General features: G+C 41.6%; 2 protein-coding genes across 2 annotated transcripts; both read right to left on the reverse strand.

Moving 5' to 3' along the window:
- Positions 1-468: 468 nt before the first annotated feature.
- On the reverse strand, positions 469-1,830 carry gng13a (guanine nucleotide binding protein (G protein), gamma 13a). Its single transcript, XM_072657703.1, has 2 exons — positions 1,733-1,830; positions 469-574 (listed from the first exon to the last, which is right to left on the reverse strand). The coding sequence occupies exons 1-2, from the start codon at positions 1,828-1,830 to the stop codon at positions 469-471; spliced, it is 204 nt and encodes a 67-aa protein (XP_072513804.1).
- A 9,974-nt stretch (positions 1,831-11,804) lies between these two features.
- LOC140536070 (protein disulfide-isomerase) lies at positions 11,805-21,140 on the reverse strand. The gene is made up of 11 exons (XM_072657704.1): positions 20,969-21,140; positions 19,242-19,448; positions 18,412-18,545; positions 18,172-18,309; positions 17,909-18,016; positions 16,159-16,284; positions 15,068-15,265; positions 14,025-14,145; positions 13,393-13,574; positions 11,985-12,074; positions 11,805-11,867 (listed from the first exon to the last, which is right to left on the reverse strand). Exons 1-11 carry the CDS (start codon positions 21,138-21,140, stop codon positions 11,805-11,807), a joined length of 1,539 nt encoding a protein of 512 aa, XP_072513805.1.
- Between the last annotated feature and the right edge of the window lie 1,158 nt (positions 21,141-22,298).

Consider the following 22,298-nt stretch of genomic DNA (forward strand, 5'->3'; position numbering starts at 1 on the left):
GACTCGCCAGTACAAACTCCCGAGGACAGGAGGACGCTATACGGCAGTTCTGCAATTGGAACAGCATTGTGGCGTCTAATGCATTCTGGGATATTTCCAATAAGTCCACATAAATCACGTCATGATGAGTTGTCTTAGTGATGGCACCTTAGTCTGCTGGACCACCTGGGGTCCTGAAACTGATTTCTTAATAATATTTACTTTTGAAATTGGTCTCAAATACAAAGATATGAATAATTAGGTATCCTGAAATAAGTAGCTTACTGTAATTATCCCAAATTAATGACCGAGATAATTATCTAGAGGTAAAAACTAAAAAAATATCTTAACCCATTACAGTGTATCGAATTCTGATTCCTGCTAACCATAACACGGCCAGCATCGACCATGCTAGCCAAAAAAAGTGGAATTCTGACGAAGGGTGGAGCCACTGCAGTAATTCATGGGTGGTCAGCGGCCGACCTGTTTCTATAGCACCACACATTTCCCTGATTCCACCCATGGGTTGTCCCTCATCATCTCAGCATTCAGGAATGGATCCTCTGCCATTTTCTCTTCGATCCATTTGACCAGCCTGGAAGTGAGAGAAGAAACCAAGCAGGTGTGTTGAGTCTGCAGCTCCAGATTAGCGTACACCGATCAGCCATAACATTAAAACCACTGAGAGGGAAGGTGAATGACCTTATTCGGTTACAGTAGAACCATCTTGTGGGGCGTTGAGGTGTGCAGTACTTACCAAAATTGGTCATGCTGGTCATGATCATTAAGAAAATTGGTCAAACTGGTTGACTAGCCTGGACAAGTTTGGTCATACTGGTCTTGATCATTGAGAAAATTGGTCATACTGGTTGACTAGTCTGGACAGATTGGTCATGCTGGTCATGATCGTTAAGAAAATTGGTCAAACTGGTTGACTAGTCTGGACAGATTGGTCGTGCTGGTCATGATCGTTAAGAAAATTGGTCATACTGGTTGACTAGCCTGGACAAGTTTGGTCATACTGGTCATGATCATTTAGAAAATTGGTCATACTGGTTGACTAGTTTGGACAGATTGGTCGTGCTGGTCATGATCGTTAAGAAAATTGGTCATACTGGTTGACTAGCCTGGACAAGTTTGGTCATACTGGTCATGATCATTAAGAAAATTGGTCAAACTGGTTGACTAGCCTGGACAAGTTTGGTCATACTGGTCTTGATCATTGAGAAAATTGGTCAAACTGGTTGACTAGCCTGGACAAGTTTGGTCATACTGGTCTTGATCATTGAGAAAATTGGTCAAACTGGTTGACTAGCCTGGACAGATTGGTCATACTGGTCATGATCATTAAGAAAATTGGTCAAACTGGTTGACTAGCCTGGACAGATTGGTCATACTGGTCTTGATCATTAAGAAAATTGGTCAAACTGGTTGACTAGCCTGGACAGATTGGTCATACTGGTCTTGATCATTGAGAAAATTGGTCAAACTGGTTGACTAGCCTGGACAGATTGGTCATGCTGGTCATGATCATTAAGAAAATTGGTCAAACTGGTTGACTAGCCTGGACAGATTGGTCATGATGGTCATAATCATTAAGGAAACTGGTCAAACTGGTTGACTAGCCTGGATAAATTGGTCATGCTGGTCATGATTATTAACAAGTTTGGTCATACTGGTTGACTAGCCTGGACAAATTGGTCATGCTGGTCAAAAAACCATTCATCTATGCAAGGGTTGTTACACCACTCACTCTGGGACAGTGACAGAGGTTTTCTCTCTGGTAATCTGCAGCTGCAGTTTCAGACTGTCCACCTCATTCTTCAGCTGAGTCTCGTCCAGCTCCTCCATCTGTGAACACATGTAAAAGCACAGAGCCAGCTGGTATATCATACCGTATATATGCCTGTATATGTAACTGTATTAGGATACCTGTGAAACTCAGGAAGCTGCTTACTCTGGTAGTGGGTAATCAAATATAAGGCAATAAAGAGCTAAAAGCGTCTTAGAAAGATAATTCACCATGTTCACGCACTGGATGTAGCGTTGAAATCACTTTCTATAGAAGAATCCAACAAGTTATAGTAGCATGCAAACGTTTGGACACCAGTGTGAATAGTTAAGTGAGTAGAAAATGAACAGGGGCTGTATTTACAAAAATCTTGAGAAAAAAAAAAACTTACGAAGGATCTTAGAAACACTAAGACGTGTTCTTAAATGCAATTCTCAAAAAAAAAAAACGTAAGAATTTTTAAAAAGTTCTTAATTATATTCTTAAGATTTTCTTAGGACACTCTTTGTTTTCTTATTTAAGCCATTTGTAACTGACCTTTCTGCTGGTTTTCATAAACAATGCAAAAGATTGAATTAATAATTAATAATTGAGTCAAGAATCAATAAATATTCTTATATTTATTATAAATAAAATGAAGCAAACTAAGCGTTTTCAGTAAACAAGAGCTACAAGCGAATTTTCCTTATTGAGACACTAACAACACTAACAGGACTTTGAGAACTATCTCCACTTTAAATTACATTAAATTAAATTAAATTACATTAAATTCAATTTTAATTCTGTAATTCCGCCATTTAAACTGATCATTTTATAGGTTTACCTCTAAAATCCTAAAAAAATCTCCAAATGTTGAAAAGTTTAAACTTCAAAAGAAGATTTTTGAAGAATATAAATTCATCTTAATGTTTTTCTTTAAAGCATTAAATTAGGGGGGAAAAGTTTATTTGAGAGTTTATCTGAGTTTATCTTTTTTCTTAAGAGAATTCTATGAATTACACCTCTGATCTCCCAAATCCAAAAGGTTTGAGCTCTTATGTAACCTTCACCATTTTCTCACACCTTAATTAGCTGTTTGGGGGCATGGCTTGTTCACAGTCATCGTTACAAAAGACCTGGGGCCGGATTCCCAAGAGAAAAGTCCTTAGAAGAATCTTAACAGAAAAACACCAAGAAGTTGAAAATAATTTTCTTAAATGCAATTCTTTAAAACACATCTTACGAGGATTTCTTAAGATTCTCTAAAGAAAGTTTTCATTCTTTTCTTAAGATTTTCTGTTTTCTTATTATGGCTGTTTGTTATATAGACTTTTTTGCTGCATTTCACAGTTTAAACAATGCAAAATAACCAGATATAATATTCCAATTTTCAGTTCAATCCAAGCAGTGGAGGCAAAGTAGAGGAAAAACTGAATTAAACAAAGCCTTGAAACATTTCCAGTAAACAAGTTTCTACAAGTAAATTTTCCTTATATTAGAAACAGTACTTTGAGAACCTTTTCCACTTTAAATCACATTAAATTACTTTTTCATTCTGTAATTCAACTATTTAATTTAAGGCTTACCTCTAAAATCTTAAAACTAATCTCCAAAAGCTGTAATTTATAAGACTTTTCTTTTATGTAATTCTCCACAAATGTAATCTAGTCTTTCTTATGTGAAGAGTTAAGAAGGAAAAGCAGAAAATTAGGAGTTTTGAATTTGTTCTCCTAAAAAACAAAATTCTTTAGATAACACCTATTTTTGTTTAGGCCATAACAGACATTTATGCTGTATTTTACCGCTTATCATAAACAAAACAGAATCAAACTAAGCCTTCAAACATTTTCGAGAACAATCTTCACTTTAAATCACATTAAACTACACATTCATTTTGTAATTTTTTAAAAAATAGACTGATCATTTTAGAAACTTACCTCTAAAGTCCTAAAACTAATCTCTAAAAGCTGAAAGGTTTGAAGTTCATAAGAATTTTAAAGTTTTTTTTAAGGTAAAAAATATTTAGAAACATATTTTTTTTGGAGAATACCAATTGTTCTTACAATATTTCTGTATATTTAAGCAAAAAGCTAAGAAGATGATTTTTAAAGAATATAAATGTATCTTATTGTTTTTTTTTTTTAAGCTTAAGGTTTTTTTTTTTTAAGACTTATTTCTTAATTCATCTCCCAAAACCAAAAGGTTTGAGTTTGAACCTTAATTATCTTGTTAGGGGCATGGCTTGTTCGCAGTCATCATTAGGAAAGACCTCGAGCCAGATTCACAAAAGCTTTCCTAAGATAAAAACTTATACCAGTTGTTTTTAGAATCTGCCTTAAGTAAATCAGAAAATTCTATTGATGTTCGATTTTTTAAAGAATATTACTGTCTCTTAATTTTTTAGGCGTGAAGTTAAGAAAAATGCAAATGCAAATTTCAAAGCTTTATATGTCATTTTTTTTCTTTTAGTTTTTTAAATGATCATTATTAATACATAGTCCGTAATATTATTATACCTTAAGATTTCCCCCCCTATTCACTATTCCTTATGAAATCATTATTAATAAAAATGTTGTGATTTTGTCATTGTTTTTATGCTATTGTACAACATCATTGGGTTTAATAAAGGTACTACATAAACGTACCTTGTTAATATTAATGATTTTATTACATTTTATTTAATGAAAGATTTTTAAGTTGCAAAAACCTGATTACTCCATAATCCTTCAATTCTGATGTAACAGCTAAAACAACGTTATTTGAAATATTAATATTATTAAATATTTCAAACTTACTGTGAATTTACCGCTGTTTCAGTGAGCCAGTTCTCCAAGCTCAGCAGAGAATGGCTTGTTCGGACGTCGCTGTTGCTCTCCAAGGAACAGGTGTGTGTTGAACCCAGGTGTGTGTGTCTAATAAACTACACCACAGCCCATCACAGAAGCAGGAGGCTCAGACTGGTTTGTTACTCAAATGAAAAGGCTTATGCCTTTACGGATTCTAATGGCGAAGGGGTGTTGCCCTGATTTGACTGTGTGTTTCCGATGTAAAAGACATGTAAAGCTTTCGAGTTCACTCTCATTTACCCTGAATGGACCGCCCTAATCCAGAGCACAGGGCCTGAGTGTGTGTTTAACAAGCAAGATCTGTGGACATGCCTGTGGATCATATAGTACTTTACCAGTCCCTTAGTGTAGTCATGTACATGCTCTTTAGCCGATTATGCTCTGGAGTGAACACCACAGTCCAAATATGGGAGATCGACCCTGTTTTGAATCCTGTTTTGGTCTGCGTTGTCATGGAAACCGACATATTTACAAACACCAATCAGCCAATACATTAAAACCGGTGCCGGACACCACAGGACGCCTTCAGAGATCCTTGCCTGGTCCATGCCAGCAGGAGTGGGACCTACACCGTATTAGGCAGGTGCCTAATACTGTGTAGGTCCCACTCCTGCTGGTGTCCTGTGGTGTCCTGTGGTGTCCGGCGCTGAGACCTGTCCTGTAATTTGTGAGATGGGACCTCCATGAATCACATCAATGACCCTGTAGCTGGTCCACTGGTTGTCCTTGGAGCACTTTTGGCTCCAAGGTACTTACCACTGCATACTGAGAACATCCTACAAGACCTGCCTGATGTTTTGGAGATGTTCTGACCCAGTTGTCTAGACATCACCAAAACACACCCTTATCATCAGCCTAATATGTATCAACCACCCCGTAACGGGTGCCATTAAAATGAAATACTCGATGCTATTCGCTTCCCTTTCAGTGGGTTCGAAGTGAAGGCTGATTGGTGCACATCTCACGCTGAAGTTCTACTGCTTGCACTGCTTTTTGAAAGAGGTACAATAAAAGGCAGCCAACCAGAACAGGCCTCATTTGCATGCACCAGCCTTAAATGCACAGTATGAACTATGATGAGGCATCATTTTTTAAGGGATAAAAAGCAGGCCTTTGTTAAACAGTACAAGACAAATGTGGGAGATGGGCCATTGAAAGCCCATTTAATTATTTGCATATTATTTTCATAACTTTGCCCCGCCCTCTGAGGCACAGTGATGTCATTAAATAATCAGAGCAAACTTCACTGAACGGCGCAGGTCATCATCTTTGACTTTTACCTGCTATGGCCTTGCTTCTCGCCTCAACTCTGAGCACATGGGGCTCCGTGTGATAGTTAGCTCTTTGCTAATAAGGTCAGAGGACACTACAAGCAGGCAGTAAATCCTTAAGCCTCCTGCTGTGGTGCAGCCATGTGCTTGGCGAAGATGAACGCAATTAATGATGCAAATGTGTAGCATTAGCCTACTTGCTGTCTTTATTTCCAGCTTGATCTGTTCCTAGACTGAGTGACCAGTAGAAACACCACACAGGTTTGAGAAAGAAAAGGTACAAGCATTGAAAAAGGGCATATTCAAATGAGCAACTCTCTCCTTCACATACATTTCATTGCTCGTCATTTCCCTCTCAAGAGCTCATTTGCACAAGAGGAGGTCCTTTCCATGGATTTCTCCTCCAGAATTCGGTGGTTGAGATGTAAACAAAGTCAGTGAGAGGGGGGAAGCTCAGGTTTCTTTGCACTGGTTTCTTTGCACTGGTGATGATGGGAAACAAGGGGCGCGACACTACAACACAAACATGGTAATTTTATTCACTATCCAAAGCTGTGTAGTTTTGGAAGGCCGAACATCCCTGAAGCCCCTCCTCCCAAATCTAACGCCCTATAAATTCCACCTCTCTACACGATGCCTACGACAAAAGCTGTGTCCCTAAGCCTAGGCTGCAGTCGAGGTTGGGGGCGTCACGTAATTGGAGGCGGATCCAAGGTGACGGAGCCCAGAAATGCTGCCTACGTTCGGGCCGTTGTTGAGGACGCAGCTGATGGTCTGGTGGTCCCTGGTGGTCTAGTGGTTAGTGGTCTAGTGGTTAGGATTCGGCGCTCTCACCGCCGCGGCCCGGGTTCGATTCCCGGTCAGGGAACAAGACTTTTATGGGCAGTGGTGGCTCAGCGGTTAGAGCGCCGGGATATCGATAACAGGGTTGTGGGTTCGATTCCCGGGCTCGGCAAGCTGCCACTGTTGGGCCCTTGAGCAAGGCCCTTTACCCTCTCTGCTCCCCGGGCGCTGGAGTTGGCTGCCCACCGCTCTGGGTGTGTGTGTGTACTCACTGCCCCTAACACGTGTGTGTGTGTGAGTGTGTGTTCACTACCAGATGGGTTAAATGCGGAGGACACATTTCGCTGTACAGTCCACACTGTACAGTGACGAATACGTGCACCTTTATCCTTTATCCTTTTATCCTTTGATGTATCCATCCAAGCCCTCGGTTTCCCAATGGTCTTCACGAAGACGAAGCCTCCAGAGTGCAGTTTGCAAGAGGCTGGACCTTTCTGTTCCTGGTTATACTGTAGGACAGTCTACCGAGGACCCGTCCTACCTCGGCTGCAGCCTAGGCTTTGGAACGCAGCTAGTGTCTTCAAAACCCTCCATCACCCCATCGTCCTCTCCCATTTAACCCAGTCATCTATCATTTCTGGCTCCAAATATCAGAGGTGGCACTGGCTACCCACGCCAAAGCAGAAGCAAGCACCCGAACTCCAGTCCGAAGCCCTCTCCAGAGTTCTTCCCTCTCTCTTACAGTCTTCTTCCAAATCATCTTCAAGCTGAAGGTCTGGTCCGAACTAGTAAAATGTATTCTAAATCAAAATCTTCAAATCTTGTCCTATAGTGGTACAGTCTTAAAAAATGAAGGGGCTTCAGATGGTTCTTTGAGGGATGCCATGCCAGGAATCGTTGATTTTAATAGATACGGTTCCTTTGAATAATTCTGACTCAGTAAGTTTCTCAAGAATTGGACATTTCACCCCAAACCACCCTGACTTTGGTTACGTCTTGGATCACAGCCACTGTACTAGATAGTCTTCTGGCTGCCCTTCACCGTCTTGCCGAGTGTCGCAGCCCCTGCGGCCTTTTCAACTCCACGCAGCCACTCGGCGCATTTCAACAGCACTCTTTGGTCCACCGCCTGCTCCCCCGCTTCTTCATACTCCACGTCGTCGTATCGATGGCGGTCATTCAAAAGGGAGACTTTCACAAGTGGGATGTTGGACCGAGACCCAGATTTGCCTGATAGTTCTCTCTGCGGATGTGCCGTCTTGCCGTGGCCTCCACGTGCTGCCCGGAGCTGCTTTTCGTGGCTGCGCCTCTGCAGAAGCAGGACAGCCTCAGGGGTCAGGCTCAGCGAGAAGCTCATGGCCTCACCGGTCTCATCCGCATTGCCTGCCGAACCTGAACTGCCCCAAGAGGCTTGCGGGCTGCGAACATCTGTCGAGAGGCTTGCTGAGGTGCCCGTTGGCGTCCTGCTTTTAGGTGACATCCCTTTGCTAGAACTTGTCGCCGAGACACTTTTGCCAGAGCTGGTTCCCAAGGAACAGATCCCGGAGGCGTTCGTGAAGAAGCTCGAGGAGTCATCGGGTTGTGGGGTTGTGATCCAGGCACTCTTGCCTCTGTGCCCAGCAGCGGCACAGCTGGTGGGTAGCTTGCTTTTGTATTGGGTGGCCTTCTTGCCCAGCTGCTTCAGCCTGTAGTTCACGGAACTCTTCTTCTTGTCGGCAGCCCTGACCGGTGAGGGACACGGCGACTTCTCTGCAACTTCTCCGGAGAGGATTCTGGGCCTGGTCGCTGGCGGGAAAGGCATTTTCACCAGGAACAATAGCACATAAGACAGGAATTCTGTCTTTGAGGCAAAGCGGGGAAAAAACGGGAAGCGCTCCGATAGGGTTCTTGCATGGTTGGCTGGAGGTGAAGTTGAAAGCCGGTCCAGAACTCCCCACATGCACCTGCCCGTCCCCAGCAAAACTCCACAAGGGAAACTGCACCCAGTGCCAGTCCGGCCTTAAATAAGGTTTTGTAGAAGAGGCGTGGCATGGAGCAGGCTAGGCTTGCACGTGCGGATTAGGAGGCAGTGGTTACGTAACAAGCCAACCAGGGTGAGCCCTTATCATGGACTTTGATGCTTAAACCCACACCTCCCAGAGAAGGATGCATGCACTCTATGGAGCGCAATGCTACGGAAGAGCGTTCCTTCATAGTAGACCCAGTAACACTACCCCCATTGCTATGTATATGAACCATAAAAGTGTCTGCAGAGTTTATATCCCAGACCAGCAAATGGACATGGTAGAACCAAGCACTAGGCATTAGAGCGGTGTTGTCCAGTTCCTTAAATGTATTAGCCTACTCACGTGTCATTGAGAGTTTCCCTGTTAAATGATTAATGAGTTTACTGGAGTTAATCCCTGCGAGAGAGAAATAGCATCTAATCCTCAAACACACCAGTGACAAAGTCATGCCCAGCAGTGAGATGAAGCTGGGAAATCTGGTCTAAAGGAATTGGAGAGGGACGTATGTTGAGCACTGTAAACGTGGACAGCTGCACTGGGATACATACACGTGGTGTATTATCTTAAAGCTATGTGTAATAGCTAGCAAAAGATGTATAATATATAAAAAAGAGGCAAATTTGCTTGCTGACGTCCCTTGTTGAAAGGCTCAAGGACTGCCTCTTGTTTGCATAGAAAAGACAAAAGACAAGGGCTGGTGGTCTGAGCAGTACATTTAGCCACAAAGCTAACAAGTAGATGAGCTGCCGAGAGGAGATGCAATCTTAGGTGAGCTGAGGTTGGGTCTCCTGGCTTATTATTGTATTATTGTAAAAGGAAGTGGGGTGAAGACATGCTGCGGCATTAATGGGTGTGAATGTGTAAGTTCATAGCGATAGCATGCCGACTCAACAATGCCACTGAAGCATTAGAAGCAGACTGGCAGCTGGACGCAGGCCTCATCCAGCATCGATATCGTTGTGTTGGCGCACCAGCCGCAAGCCTCGCCTAGCATCGCTAGAGTGCTAGGTAGCTGCTTAGAGGAGCCCATGGCTGCTGACTTGGAACTTTGGGAACATGGTTTGAGGAGTCAGAGTATTTATAAAGCTTTGGAATTTGCATCACCTGGCCTTTCCAGTGGTTGTAAACAAGCCATACCTCTAATAAGCTAAATAAAAGCTGGGAACTTGGTAAACACTAGGGAGTCACCAACAGCCGGAATAAATTCCTTGTGTGTGTGAACATACTTGGCCAATAAATCTGATTCTGAAAAGCTATGAGAGCAAATCTCTTTGGTTGCCCCTCTTGGGTGTAATTGTGAAATTTCAAATATATATTATTAAAAGAGGCCAAATGTCACATTATTTGTATTGGGAATATATATTCCCAATATAAATAATGTGACATTTGGCCTCTTTTAATAGACTTTTTCTGAAAGAAAGACATTTACATACTTTATAATTTAATAAATTTCAGGTAAATAATGTATTTGATTGTATGCATGCAGTCTTGAATCTGACTACTAAATATTAAACTGGGAGGAAAGCCTCAAGTACACATTTTAGGAGTTCTACTACTGTCTAATCGACTAGCATTATCATTGTTAAGCAGATGGAGCATTTGCCCTTAAATAAAACCTGTTAAGTCCTTATATAACATCAGTCAAAGTCAATAGCATACAAACACTTAATTATATATGAAAATCGTCACTTTATAATTATGGAAACAATTGTATTCTTTTTATATGGGCAGCGATCAAGATCAAGTATTTTAGTACCATGTTCAACCAGCAGGGGGGCAGGGGGGCTGTTTTTTGATCTTTTTTTCAGAGCCTTTCATTAAGACAGCAGTTGTTGAGTATGAATACACTACTACTTGCTACTGGGCAGTAAATGTTTTGACATATATTAGAATAAGTATTGCATCAGTGCTTCTAATGAAGGTGTGTGGGAGCTACTGTATGGTTAGTGAGTTAGGCTCCATCACAAGAATATCCTTTTGAAGTGTAGTTTAGTCTGAGACTAGACTTTCTAAGTTTTAGAGAACATTCCAACAAGGCCTTCATTTCTGCTGCTGATGTCTCTGTCCATCTTTCAGCCACTGACCTGTCCTGCTTCGGTTTACCATGTAAATATACTTGTTAAAATGAAGGTACTTAAAAAACACAATACATGTATTTAGATACATCTTATAAAAGAACACAGGGAACCACTAGAGGTACTTAAGAAAATCCCACAGAAGAAGAACCAATAAAAAACACTTGAGGTACATGGAGAAATCCTGTAGAAGGACCAATAGGGAGCTACTACAAGTACCTAGAGAAATACTATAGATGAACCAACAGAAAACAACTCGAGAAATTATTAAGATAGAGGAAACAGTAGAGAAGCACTAGATGTAGCCAGAGATACCCTATAGAAGAACCAACAGAGAACCACTAGAGAAACCCAAAGAAACTCCCATAGAAGAAGAATTAATAAAGAACTAATAGAGAACAACTATAGGTTCATCTAGAAATCTTATAGAAGGGCCAATAGAAGATCACTACAGGTACCTATAGAAGAAGAAGAACCAATGGGAAACCACTACAATACATAAAGAATTCCCATAGAAGAAGCTCCAAAAGAGAACTAATAGAGGTTCATCGAATATTCTCATTGAAGGACCAATAGAAGACCACATCAAGCACCTGGAAAAAATCTATAGAAGAACCAATGGAGAACCACTAGCAATACCTAAAGAATGTACTAAATGTTCATAAAGAATGTCTATGAAAAAGAAAGCGAACCACTAGAGGTATATAGAGAAATCCCACAGAAGAACCACGAGAGGTACCAGAAGAAACCCCATAGAAGAACCAATACAGAACTACTAGTGGTTTTGAGAAATCTAACAGCAGAACCAGTAGAGAAACACTATAAGTCCCTAGAATCCAACAAAACAACCACTTATAGTTCCCTAAAGATATCTCATACAGACACCAATCAGAACCACTGGGCTACACAAATCCTAAAAGGTTTTAAGGGAACCAAAAGTGGTTCTTCTATGTGAACAGTATCCGTCAGTATAGCCATATATATGTTTTCATTCATTTTATTACTTATGCTTGAATTTTCAGACCAGAGACCATCCAGGGAAAGTGGTTAGAGATGGGGTATTTTTGTCTACTCTATAATTCGTCTTTGGCGGCTTCTTTCTGGGCGTCCAGGTATTTCTTCCTCTCGATCTCTTCCTAGAAGACCCACACAGGTGCGTTAAAAGGGTGTGCATTGAAATAAAAATGCATAGAGAAGAGAATACTGGTGAAACCTGAAAGAGCAATAAATGGAGATGATGAGAAACAGCTGACCTTGGCTTTCTCCACCTTGGCATGCTCTCTTTCTGCATTCACAAACTCAGCTATTGGTTCCAGCTTCATTTCGCCAGAGTATGACACTACCTGAGACACATTTCCACAAGAGATAATCAGTGAAAAGCTTACACTCCACTGCAAACATCACCCATGGGACAGAAATTATACAATTTCAAGTAGTAACTTCCCATATCCCATATAAAAACCACAAAACCCACAAAAGAAACACAAATAGAGAACAATACCTAGAGAACGCCTTTAGGAAGAGAACCACTAGCAATATGTAGAGAACACCTATAGGAAGAGAATCACTAGCAATACCTAGAGAACGCCTATAGGAAGAGAATCACTAGCAATACCTAAAGAAAGCCTATAGGAAGAGAACCACTAGCAATACCTAAAGAAAGCCTATAGGAAGAGAACCACTAGCAATACCTAGAGAACGCCTATAGGAAGAGAATCACTAGCAATACCTAAAGAAAGCCTATAGGAAGAGAATCACTAGCAATACCTAGAGAAAGCCTATAGGAAGAGAATCACTAGCAATACCTAGAGAAAGCCTATAGGAAGAGAACCACTAGTAATACCTAAAGAAAGCCTATAGGAAGAGAACCACTAGTAATACCTAAAGAAAGCCTATAGGAAGACAATCACTAGCAATACCTAGAGAACGCCTATAGGAAGACAATCACTAGCAATACCTAGAGAACGCCTATAGGAAGAGAATCACTAGCAATACCTAGAGAACGCCTATAGGAAGAGAACCACTAGCAATACCTAGAGAACGCCTATAGGAAGAGAATCACTAGCAATACTTAGAGAAAGCCTATAGGAAGAGAATCACTAGTAATACCTAAAGAAAGCCTATAGGAAGAGAATCACTAGCAATACCTAGAGAAAGCCTATAGGAAGAGAACCACTAGCGATACCTAGAGAACGCCTATAGGAAGAGAACCACTAGCGATACCTAGAGAACGCCTATAGGAAGAGAACCACTAGCGATACCTAGAGAAAGCCTATAGGAAGAGAACCACTAGTAATACCTAGGAAAATTTAATAGAAGTACCATAAGAGAACTAATAGAGAACCACTATTGATACCCAGAGAAAGTCTATAGGAGAAGTAAGGTGGAATCACTAGCAGTACCTAATTCCTATAGAAGAACCAGTAGAGAACTAATAGAGAACCCCTAGAAAAACCCCAATGAAGAACCGATGAAGAACCACTAGCAATACTTAAAGAATAATTCTAACCTAATTGCTCCTCCAAAAATCACCAACGGTCTTAATATTCTAATGAACATGGGTGACTGACAGCCCTCTATGAGAGCAGTACTGGTGAAATCCAGCAGATGTTTATTAGATGTTTATGTGGTGGTCAATTAACTGGCAAATGATCATCTCACCCGCTCAGAGTAGACAGCAGGAAAGACTTTAACGCATGGGTATCTGTCGATCATGCGAATGTTCACGTCGTTAGCGGTCAAGTCGATCTTTGCCACAACCACGTCTTCACTCTCGCCGAAGTGTTCTGCAAGGTCTTCCCACAAAGGAAACAGCGCCCGACTCTCTGCGCTCCATGGGGCATCTGGACGAGGAGAGTTTTGGGGTGTTAGACCTTAGTACGGCAGGTTTGGTGCAAACCTGGTGCTAAGGGTGATTTCGGAACTAACAATCAGGAAAGCCCCGTTAGATCAGATCTCCTGGCTCGTGAAATGTCTAACAACCTCAACACGTGTATGGCAGTTGGAGAGCTCTGGACCCTTCAGCAACCATTAAGCAACCTCTTCCTCATCCAGGAAGAGGCCAATGCTAATGCTAAACAGCTGACACTGATGAACTGATCAGACTAGTGGTCTTTTTGATGGGTATATCAAAGAAGATTACTGGCCCTCGCAAAATGAAGTCCTTGTTATTAGCTGCAAATCAACCAGACAAAAATATGAGCTTTTATGGAGAACTGAGTATTAAATGGCATTAGTGAAACTGCCTCAGAAATGACCTTTGACCCCCCGCCCCCAAGCAGTGAGGAACCTACAGAACAGGATTAAGACGTTCTTGTTGTGGTTGAAGGCGACTCTCTCAAAGTTAATCCCCACCAACTCCTTCACTGGCTGTGTGTCCCAGCCATCAGGGATAGGCTCACTTTGTAGCTTTGGCTGCACAACACACACACACACACACACACACACATAAACAGTTAAATGACAAAGTCTGGACACCCTTGACCAAATGACACATTTTGTTGAGAAGTAGTGAACTCTGTTAAAAGTTCATTGAGGGGCTTTTTTAGGGGTTCTTCAGTTTGAAAACTTTTTCCTGAAGGTTCTTCAAAGCACCTTAAGAGGTTTCAAATTGAAGAACCCCTAAAAGGGGTCTTATAAGAACCTTTAACAAGCTGTGCAGCACAACATCCAAAGAATGTCTCAGGACTAAAGGCCTTACGCAAAAAACAGGCAGATATAGGCAAATGTAATGAATCGGGAATTGACTATTTTAATCCTAGTCCAGTTCCGAGTCTTAACGTCTGGTGTCCTCAAGGTGCCGTTAACAGACATTATCCCCAGCTGTTCTCAGAAGGTAAATAAAGGAGTTGAGGTTCTGCAGTGTGGAGCTGTTATACAGTGGAACAAGAAAACAGACCATAATATCTGACTCTCATTGAAACGCTCTGTTATACCAGCGGAAGAACCGCAGAACCGCTCGCTCACCTTTCTCTGTTTCTAAACCAGCACTGAAGAACCTATCAGGACCGACTAGAGGCTAATGCTAATACTAATACACACACACTAGCTTCACACCAGTAGACCAACAACAACAGATATCAGTCCAGAGTGTGTACCACTACTCACAAACACACATAGAGGAAGTGATTAGACTGCAGTGTTGTAATGGAGCTGGGAGCTGATTGGTCAGGGAGGAAAGTCAGACTGGATTATAAGATATTAAACACTATAAAACATAATTTTAAGAGAAGTCTCAGCATAAAGAGACTACGATTTGTTCGGGGACAACGGAGGACATCCCTATATATACGCACAGTAGCCTTGTTGGAACAGCATGATGAATAACTGCACATACCTTAGCATTCCCTTGTAGATAGCTTTCAATAAAGCTAGCAAAGGACTGTACATCCAGGAGGTCTGAAGGCAGCTGATATTGGAAGCTGTCCGTCAAGTTGACCATGCGCACAAGCGGGGCGTCCTCCTTCCTTACCCGGAAATACTCCATGATTCGTCCATTCCGGGGCTCCCCGGTGTCAATCACCACAAACAGGACCTACATGAAGAATCCCATTGATCTGCTACATTACTGAGACTGCCAGCTTTTCATTGATTCTATTGGAGCAGTGGTGAACCAACAGTAAGGTTGATATATACAGGCATGTCAGAATATTAGGACCACCAATGGTCTGGAATGAACCCGGCCCATTAGATCAGCTCCACTTGTGTAGGTCTATAGTTCCAGACTGTAGTCCATTGGCATACTTTAGACTGTAGTCCATTGTTAGCCTCCTTTCACCCTGTTTGTTCTTTAATACTCAGGCCCCCACAGGACCGACCACTACAGAGCAGGTAGGTAGTATTTGGGTGGTGGGTCCTTCTCAGCACTGCAGTGACACTGACTGACATGGTGGTGGTTTGTTAGTGTGCATGGCGCCGGTGCAAGAACAGTCCACCAACCAGAAATATCCAGCCAACGGCGTCCTGTGGGTACCGATGAAGGAGTGGAGGATGACCAACACCAACAAACTGCAACAGCAACAACAGATCAGAGAGCTTCTGCCTCTGACCTTACATCTATAAGGTGGACCAACTAGGTAGGAGTGTCTATTAGAGAGTGGACAGTGAGTAGACAGACACAGTGTTTAAGCACTCCAGCAGCACTGCTGTGTCTGGTCAACTCGTACCACCAGCACAACACACACTACTAACACACTACTCGCCACCACCATGTCAGCCAGTTTCACTGCAGTGCTGAAAATGACTGACCCACCACCCCAATACTATAGTCTGCTCTGTGGTGGTCCTGAGCACTGAAGAACAGGGTGAAAGGTGGCTCTCAGCAGAGTATGCCGAGAAGGCTGATTTTATTCCAAACCAGGGGTGGTCATAATATTCTGCCATTAATTCTGATATAATAATTGGGCAAATCTGATCCTGGATCCGTACCTTGCCTCTGAACTCTTTGGCCGTGCTTTTGAAGGCTCGGTGCGTTTGTTTGAATTGTTTCTCAGCCTTGTCCATGAACAGAATCAAGTGATTCTGCACCACAGAGCTCAGGATCTTGGAGGATGTCTGCAAAAAAAAGTTGATTAATTAATAATAATTCATTTTTAATTAATAAAGAACCCATTTAAAGCTGCCTAAATGCCTAAATCAACTTAAAGTTCACAGATGTTTCAAAATATTCTTATAATTCACTCTCTGAAAAGCCTATTTTATCCCATTTTGTACCCCATGTGGAAGGCCAATTATCCAATCCCCAAAATCTGCCAAAAGTAGTAATAAATAAAAATTCTATGAAAATTAACAAATGAAATGAAATGAAATCTGACATTGATTTTGAACCATGCTTCAACAGAATTATTTTAAAAAATAAACTCATGAAACAGGCCTGGACAAAAATGATGGTACCCCTGAAAATAATGTGACCAAAGGGACATGTTAAATCAAGGTGTGTCCACTAATTAGCATCACAGGTGTCTGCAATCTTGTAATTAGTCAGTGGGCCTATATATAGGGCTACAGGTAGTCACTGTGCTGTTTGGTGACATGGTGTGTACCACACTCAACATGGACCAGAGGAAGCGAAGGAAAGAGTTGTCTCAGGAGATTAGAAAAAAAATTATAGACTAGCATGTTAAAGGTAAAGGTTATAAGACCATCTCCAAGCAGCTTGACGTTCCTGTGACTTATTAGTTGCACATATTATTCAGAAATTTAAGATCTATGGGACTGTAGTAGTGTCACCATCCGTCGTTGTTTGAGCGAAAGTGGACTTCATGGGAGATGACCAAGGAGGACACCATTGTTGAAAACAAATCATAAAAAAGCCAGACTGGAATTTGCCAAACTACATATTGACAAGCCCCAAAGCTTCTGGGATAATGTCCTATGGACATACGAAACAAAAATGTATTTTTTTGCCAAGGCACGTGAGCTCTATGTTCACAAACAGAAAAATGAAGCATATCAAGAAAAGAACACTGTCCCTACTGTGAAACATGGAAGAGGCTCTGTTATGTTCTTGGGCTGCTTTGCTGCATCCGGCACAGGGTGTCTTGAATCTGTGCAGGGTACAATGAAATCTCAAGACTATCAAGGGATTCTAGAGAGAAATATGCTGCCCAGTGTCAGAGCTTGGTCTCAGTCGCAGGTCATGGGTCTTGCAACAGGATAATGACCCAAAACACAGCTAAAAACACCCAAGAATGGCTAAGAGGAAAACATTGGACTATTCTGAAGTGGCCTTCTGTGAGCCCTGACCTAAATCCTATTGAGCATCCTTTGAAGGAGCTGAAACATACCGTCTGGAAAAGGCACCCTTCAAACCTGAGACAACTGGAGCAGTTTGCTCATGAGGAGTGGGCCAAAATACCCACTGAGAGGTGCAGAAGTTCGATCATTTCTGTCCAGGCCTGTTTCATGAGTACTTTTTAAAATAATTCTGTTGAAGCATGGTTCAAAATTAATCTTGAATTTTTATTTGTTTATTTTTATTTATTATGACTTTTGTCAGATTCAGAAGTTATTTCTGTGACCATTGTGGGTTTTTCCTTCATTAACCGAGGGGTACCAACAATTTTGTCCGTGTATATATTTTAAATTTCACACTATTTTACCACCATCAACATAACATACAAAACTCAAAAGACACGGTAGGTTCACTGGTTCCCATCACCACCCCTTCGTGAAGCACCTTGCCATTGTATTCTGTGACCAGAGGCATCTCATGGATCCTGATGAAATGAACGACATCGTCTTTCGCTGTTGCGCTGGTCATCTCGAATTGTTCCGCCATTTTCAACTGGAGAAAAAAAACACTATCCAATTAGTCCTCTGGAAGTGCAAACAGATTCATTGGAGGACAGATAGATTGTAATAGATATGCTAACACAAAAAATGGCTAGTAGGCTAATTCTCATTGTTTCATAGTTTAAGGTAGACCTCCTGAGTTGTTACCTTTCTGAGAAGCAGGACTGAGTCTTCAGTTCTACCGTACTTGCTGAAGACCTGCTCACTGCCCGTTACACCAAAGGGCAGGTCGGCAACATCAGCCGCCACCTCGTAAAACACTTCCACTGCACCCACCTCAACGTCCTGAATGAAAAAAAAGACGAAGGAAAAGACAAAGACAGTCATGTCCTGTTCGTTAAGCAACCTTCATGATTTTCTAAGGAGTGCATGGAAAGTAGATCTTACTTTAAATAATCCGAGAATGATGAGGTCTTCTTCTGCAGCAAACTTCTCTAACTGGCTGAGATCAGTGATGAGGTCAGCGCTTGGGCCTTTTCTCCTTTTGAGCCATGTTAGGATGGAGGTGGAGCTCTTGAGAGCTAAAACATAAAGGAAGGGTCAATTGGATTGGACTGAGGGGTTAGTTGTAACACAGATACAATGTAAACTAAATTAATTCAATAAAATTATGTGATGTTTAAACCAAATAAGCTAAAAATAAGCTCCCAGACAAAACACTTGGTGGTAGTAACTTCAGGCTCCCGCAGATGGCGCTTATATATATATGTAATAAGTGCAAGTTTCTGAAGTTACTACAACCTTAAACATACAAGGTGCAATTTTTTTTGTCCGGGCAGCTTACTAAATCCAAAAAAATATGACGAGGGTCACATTTATTTTTGAAAAAAGGAGGATATATCAGCCTAGTTAGTTGGGGTTAGTTGGGACACTGTATCGAAACTACCACCACCATTTTTGGATGCTGTACTTTAGCCTGGCTAGCTCCCCTCGACCGGCGTTAGGTACAAGCCATGTTGATGAGGTCCTGGGCCCTTCACATCCAAACACTAGTAAATGTGAGGTCTATCTTAAGGCTTTGAGAGCAAGGCTTGCATCCTTTACCAGGCGGGGTCACATGGAATGGTACAGGAAACCTAACAGAGGTCATTTTATACCACAGAACCTCTTTCAATATAAAGAGTCAATATTTTAGTTCCAAACCCCCCTTTGCTGGAATGCCATTGGCGAGTCTATGCAGCCAATAGCGGTCCGGCAAAGCTGGCCCTTCAATGTACCTGGACAGTGAACAGGGTCATACTTGTCTCCAGACAGGTACAGTCGTAAAGAAGGCACAGTGGTAACATTTAAGGTCTTGGCAAGGTCTTTGTGTTTAGTCACGTCCAGTCCTCCCAGTTTCACATCCGAGTCCGCCTCCTTCAGCTCACCGGCTGCCTTCGCGAATTCCAAAATGGAGCCAAGAGACTCTCCAGAGAGAGGAGCATCTGTAGAAAAGCACCAACAAGCAGACGTTTCAGAAAGAACTGTCCTATCAGACACATTTAGGCTCTGTAACTCAACATAACGCATTCCTTCATGGTTGGTTTCCCATGCTGAGGTCTTAACTGACTTAGTAGGCCTTATTTTCATGTTGTAGCACATGAATTCCATTGGCATTGGAAGTTAATCCAAGATTAGATAACGCCCAGCTCTCTGAATTATAGCTAATGCAGCTAAACCTGAGCGTGGACTTAAATAGGATTGCCATGAGTTTTTCCAAACTTGCCAAACTTGCCCAAAAGGGGCTAAAAAGTTTTCATTTCAGTAATTCTGTCCATAAACTTACTAAAATTAATACCGTTATTATAACTATTGCTTTTTAACAACAGCATATCATTAAGCTGGCAAAGCTGAAGCTATGTTCTTGAATGACCACTGAAATGCTTGTTTCTGCAGAACTGACCACTCTGAACCTAGCTAAATGTTTCCATTTCCATTCGTTACATTCTTACGGTAAGGTTTGTGAACCTCTGGCCAAATTACGAGTTGTTGATTTGTAAAGACTTTTGTTTGCACATTTAAAATCATCATTGCTGTTCACTTGCTTGAACATATTAAATGTGCAAATATAATGGCACATAAAATAGAATGTTCGTTTCAACAACCAATAAATGAAGGAATTTATTATATTCAGAATATTTAAAGAATATTTTGCATATTTATTCACTTCATTACACCGGCAAAATCAACCAAATGTGTCATGTGACCAGGGGTGCCCCAACATCTGCAAAAGACTGTATAGCATTTAGTTGCATTACGATGTAAAATAAAATAAATACCTAAACTTTCCTTACAGTCTTAAAATCTGTAAAATAATAATAATAATAATAAAGAAATAAAGTAATATATACATATGTAAATAATGAATTTAAGGCAGATTGTCAGATTATCTAAAAAATGAGCCAAAACTAGCTTTTGCTAGTGCCACACCCTGAGATGGGACGGGGGTGGGGCGGGGGGGCTTTGCTAATATTGGAAAGTCACACATACTACTACAAAAGAAGCTGTAAGAGCCTCGTTCATTAAACCTTTAAACATTAAACATGAGTAGACTGCCAGTAAATTACTAGTAAAATATACCTTTCTGAAGTTAATACTTTTTAAATTTAATTGTATTTAATTTTTTAAATGTGAAATGCCATATTCTTTGACATTCTGCACACTGTATGCATAGTCTGGAAATTTTTTTTTGTTATTAAATGATTACATGCCTTTTTCTTCTAATTTGGTACAGCTGGTATCTATCTATCTATCTATATATATCTATATATATATATATCTATATCAATGCTCTTGGAAAAAGAGCATTGCCCAAGGCCCCAATCTGTTTCACAGATACGGGTATCGAACCCACAACCTTGTGATCAATAAACCTGCACTCTAACCACCAAGCTCATAATGGTATTCTGAAGTTCTCCACTCTAAAAGGTGGAGTCTTACATGTAGTGGTCGAGCTGTTACTCACAGAAGTGCACTAGCAGTAGGCTGTGCAGTTTCAGAGCCCGGTCGAAGTTGCTTTCGGTCAGCACCAGCACATCTTTATCCTCCTGGATCGGCTCGTCGCCTCGGTCCGACAGCGTTCCACCCGTGCACGCACTCAGCAAGACGTACACAGCGCACACCTGCAGGGGCCCCATGCTGCCTCGTCTAGGAACAGTCTGAACCCGCAGGCCCGGTGACCTTTAGAGTGTGTGCAAGAGGGCTGCGCGAGAAGGCGCGCGAGAGTGTTTAATGACTGTGTGGTGACTGATATCGGTGTGTGTACTTTGGTAATGGACTGCTCTGGACCAATAAGAGCAGAGAGAGGGCCATAGAGGGAAGTCGTGGCAGCAGCTCAGAGCGGCATGAGGGTGACCTTACAGGGAGCAGCGGCTCTGGCTTTTATCGGTTTGATCTGCTGGGATTTCGCTTGTATGCATCGTGGGCTCTCAGGGAGCTTAGAAGGGTTGATCTGAAGGTGGAGCTGAGACTCTTTAATCATTTCTTTAATAATAATGAAAAAAAAAGGGCCCAAAGAAGATGATTTGGGCACCTTGCATGGTCAGTACGCTCCCTTTGGCAAGCATCACATCAATGCTTTTTGCAGCTGCCTGGTAAGAGTCTTTTAGATCTTGGTAGGGTTTTTTTCACCGATTCTTTCTTGCAAGTCTTCTAATTCTGTGAAATTGTTGGGACGGTGCAATGTTGAGGTGTGCTACCCATTAATATACCCTATTTAGCATCTCTGCGCTTGGCCAGACCCACAATTTTCAAGGTTTTAATTTATAAATTCTGTTTTTTTTAAAGCAAAAGTAATGTAACAAGTAAAAGAAAAAAAGCATCACCACCTCAAGCACCTTATATTTAACCTGATGCAGTGATTTACACCATCAAAATATATTCCCTATACTTCGATACTATGCTTTTAGGCAATAAAAAAATCCCCCAGCTACTGGTTCCTCCATGTAGCTTTTCCTATAAATATACCCTATAGTAGCATCCTTTGACAAGGCAGCACAAATCGACACAACACCACGCCATCCTGCTTTTGAGGTCCATCCACAGCTTTTCAATAACGTTTAAGAGGTGGGACTGTGAGGACTAGGGGTGCAGCATCAGCTGGCGGGCAACATAGAGGTCGATAGGTTTGTTTGAAATGAGGAGGCCGGTTATTATAGAGGTCACGGTTGAAATATGAAAGTGAGTTCTTGGCTTGGTGGTCGATTACTTGACAAAGCTTCTATCCAGCAGGTTTCATCTCCCATCCCAAATCCAACACCCCAAATTCAGCTAGCCTAGCACTTCTAAAGGCAACA

Source organism: Salminus brasiliensis, chromosome 15 (genome assembly GCF_030463535.1).
Source record: "Salminus brasiliensis chromosome 15, fSalBra1.hap2, whole genome shotgun sequence".
Lineage (NCBI taxonomy): Eukaryota > Metazoa > Chordata > Actinopteri > Characiformes > Bryconidae > Salminus > Salminus brasiliensis.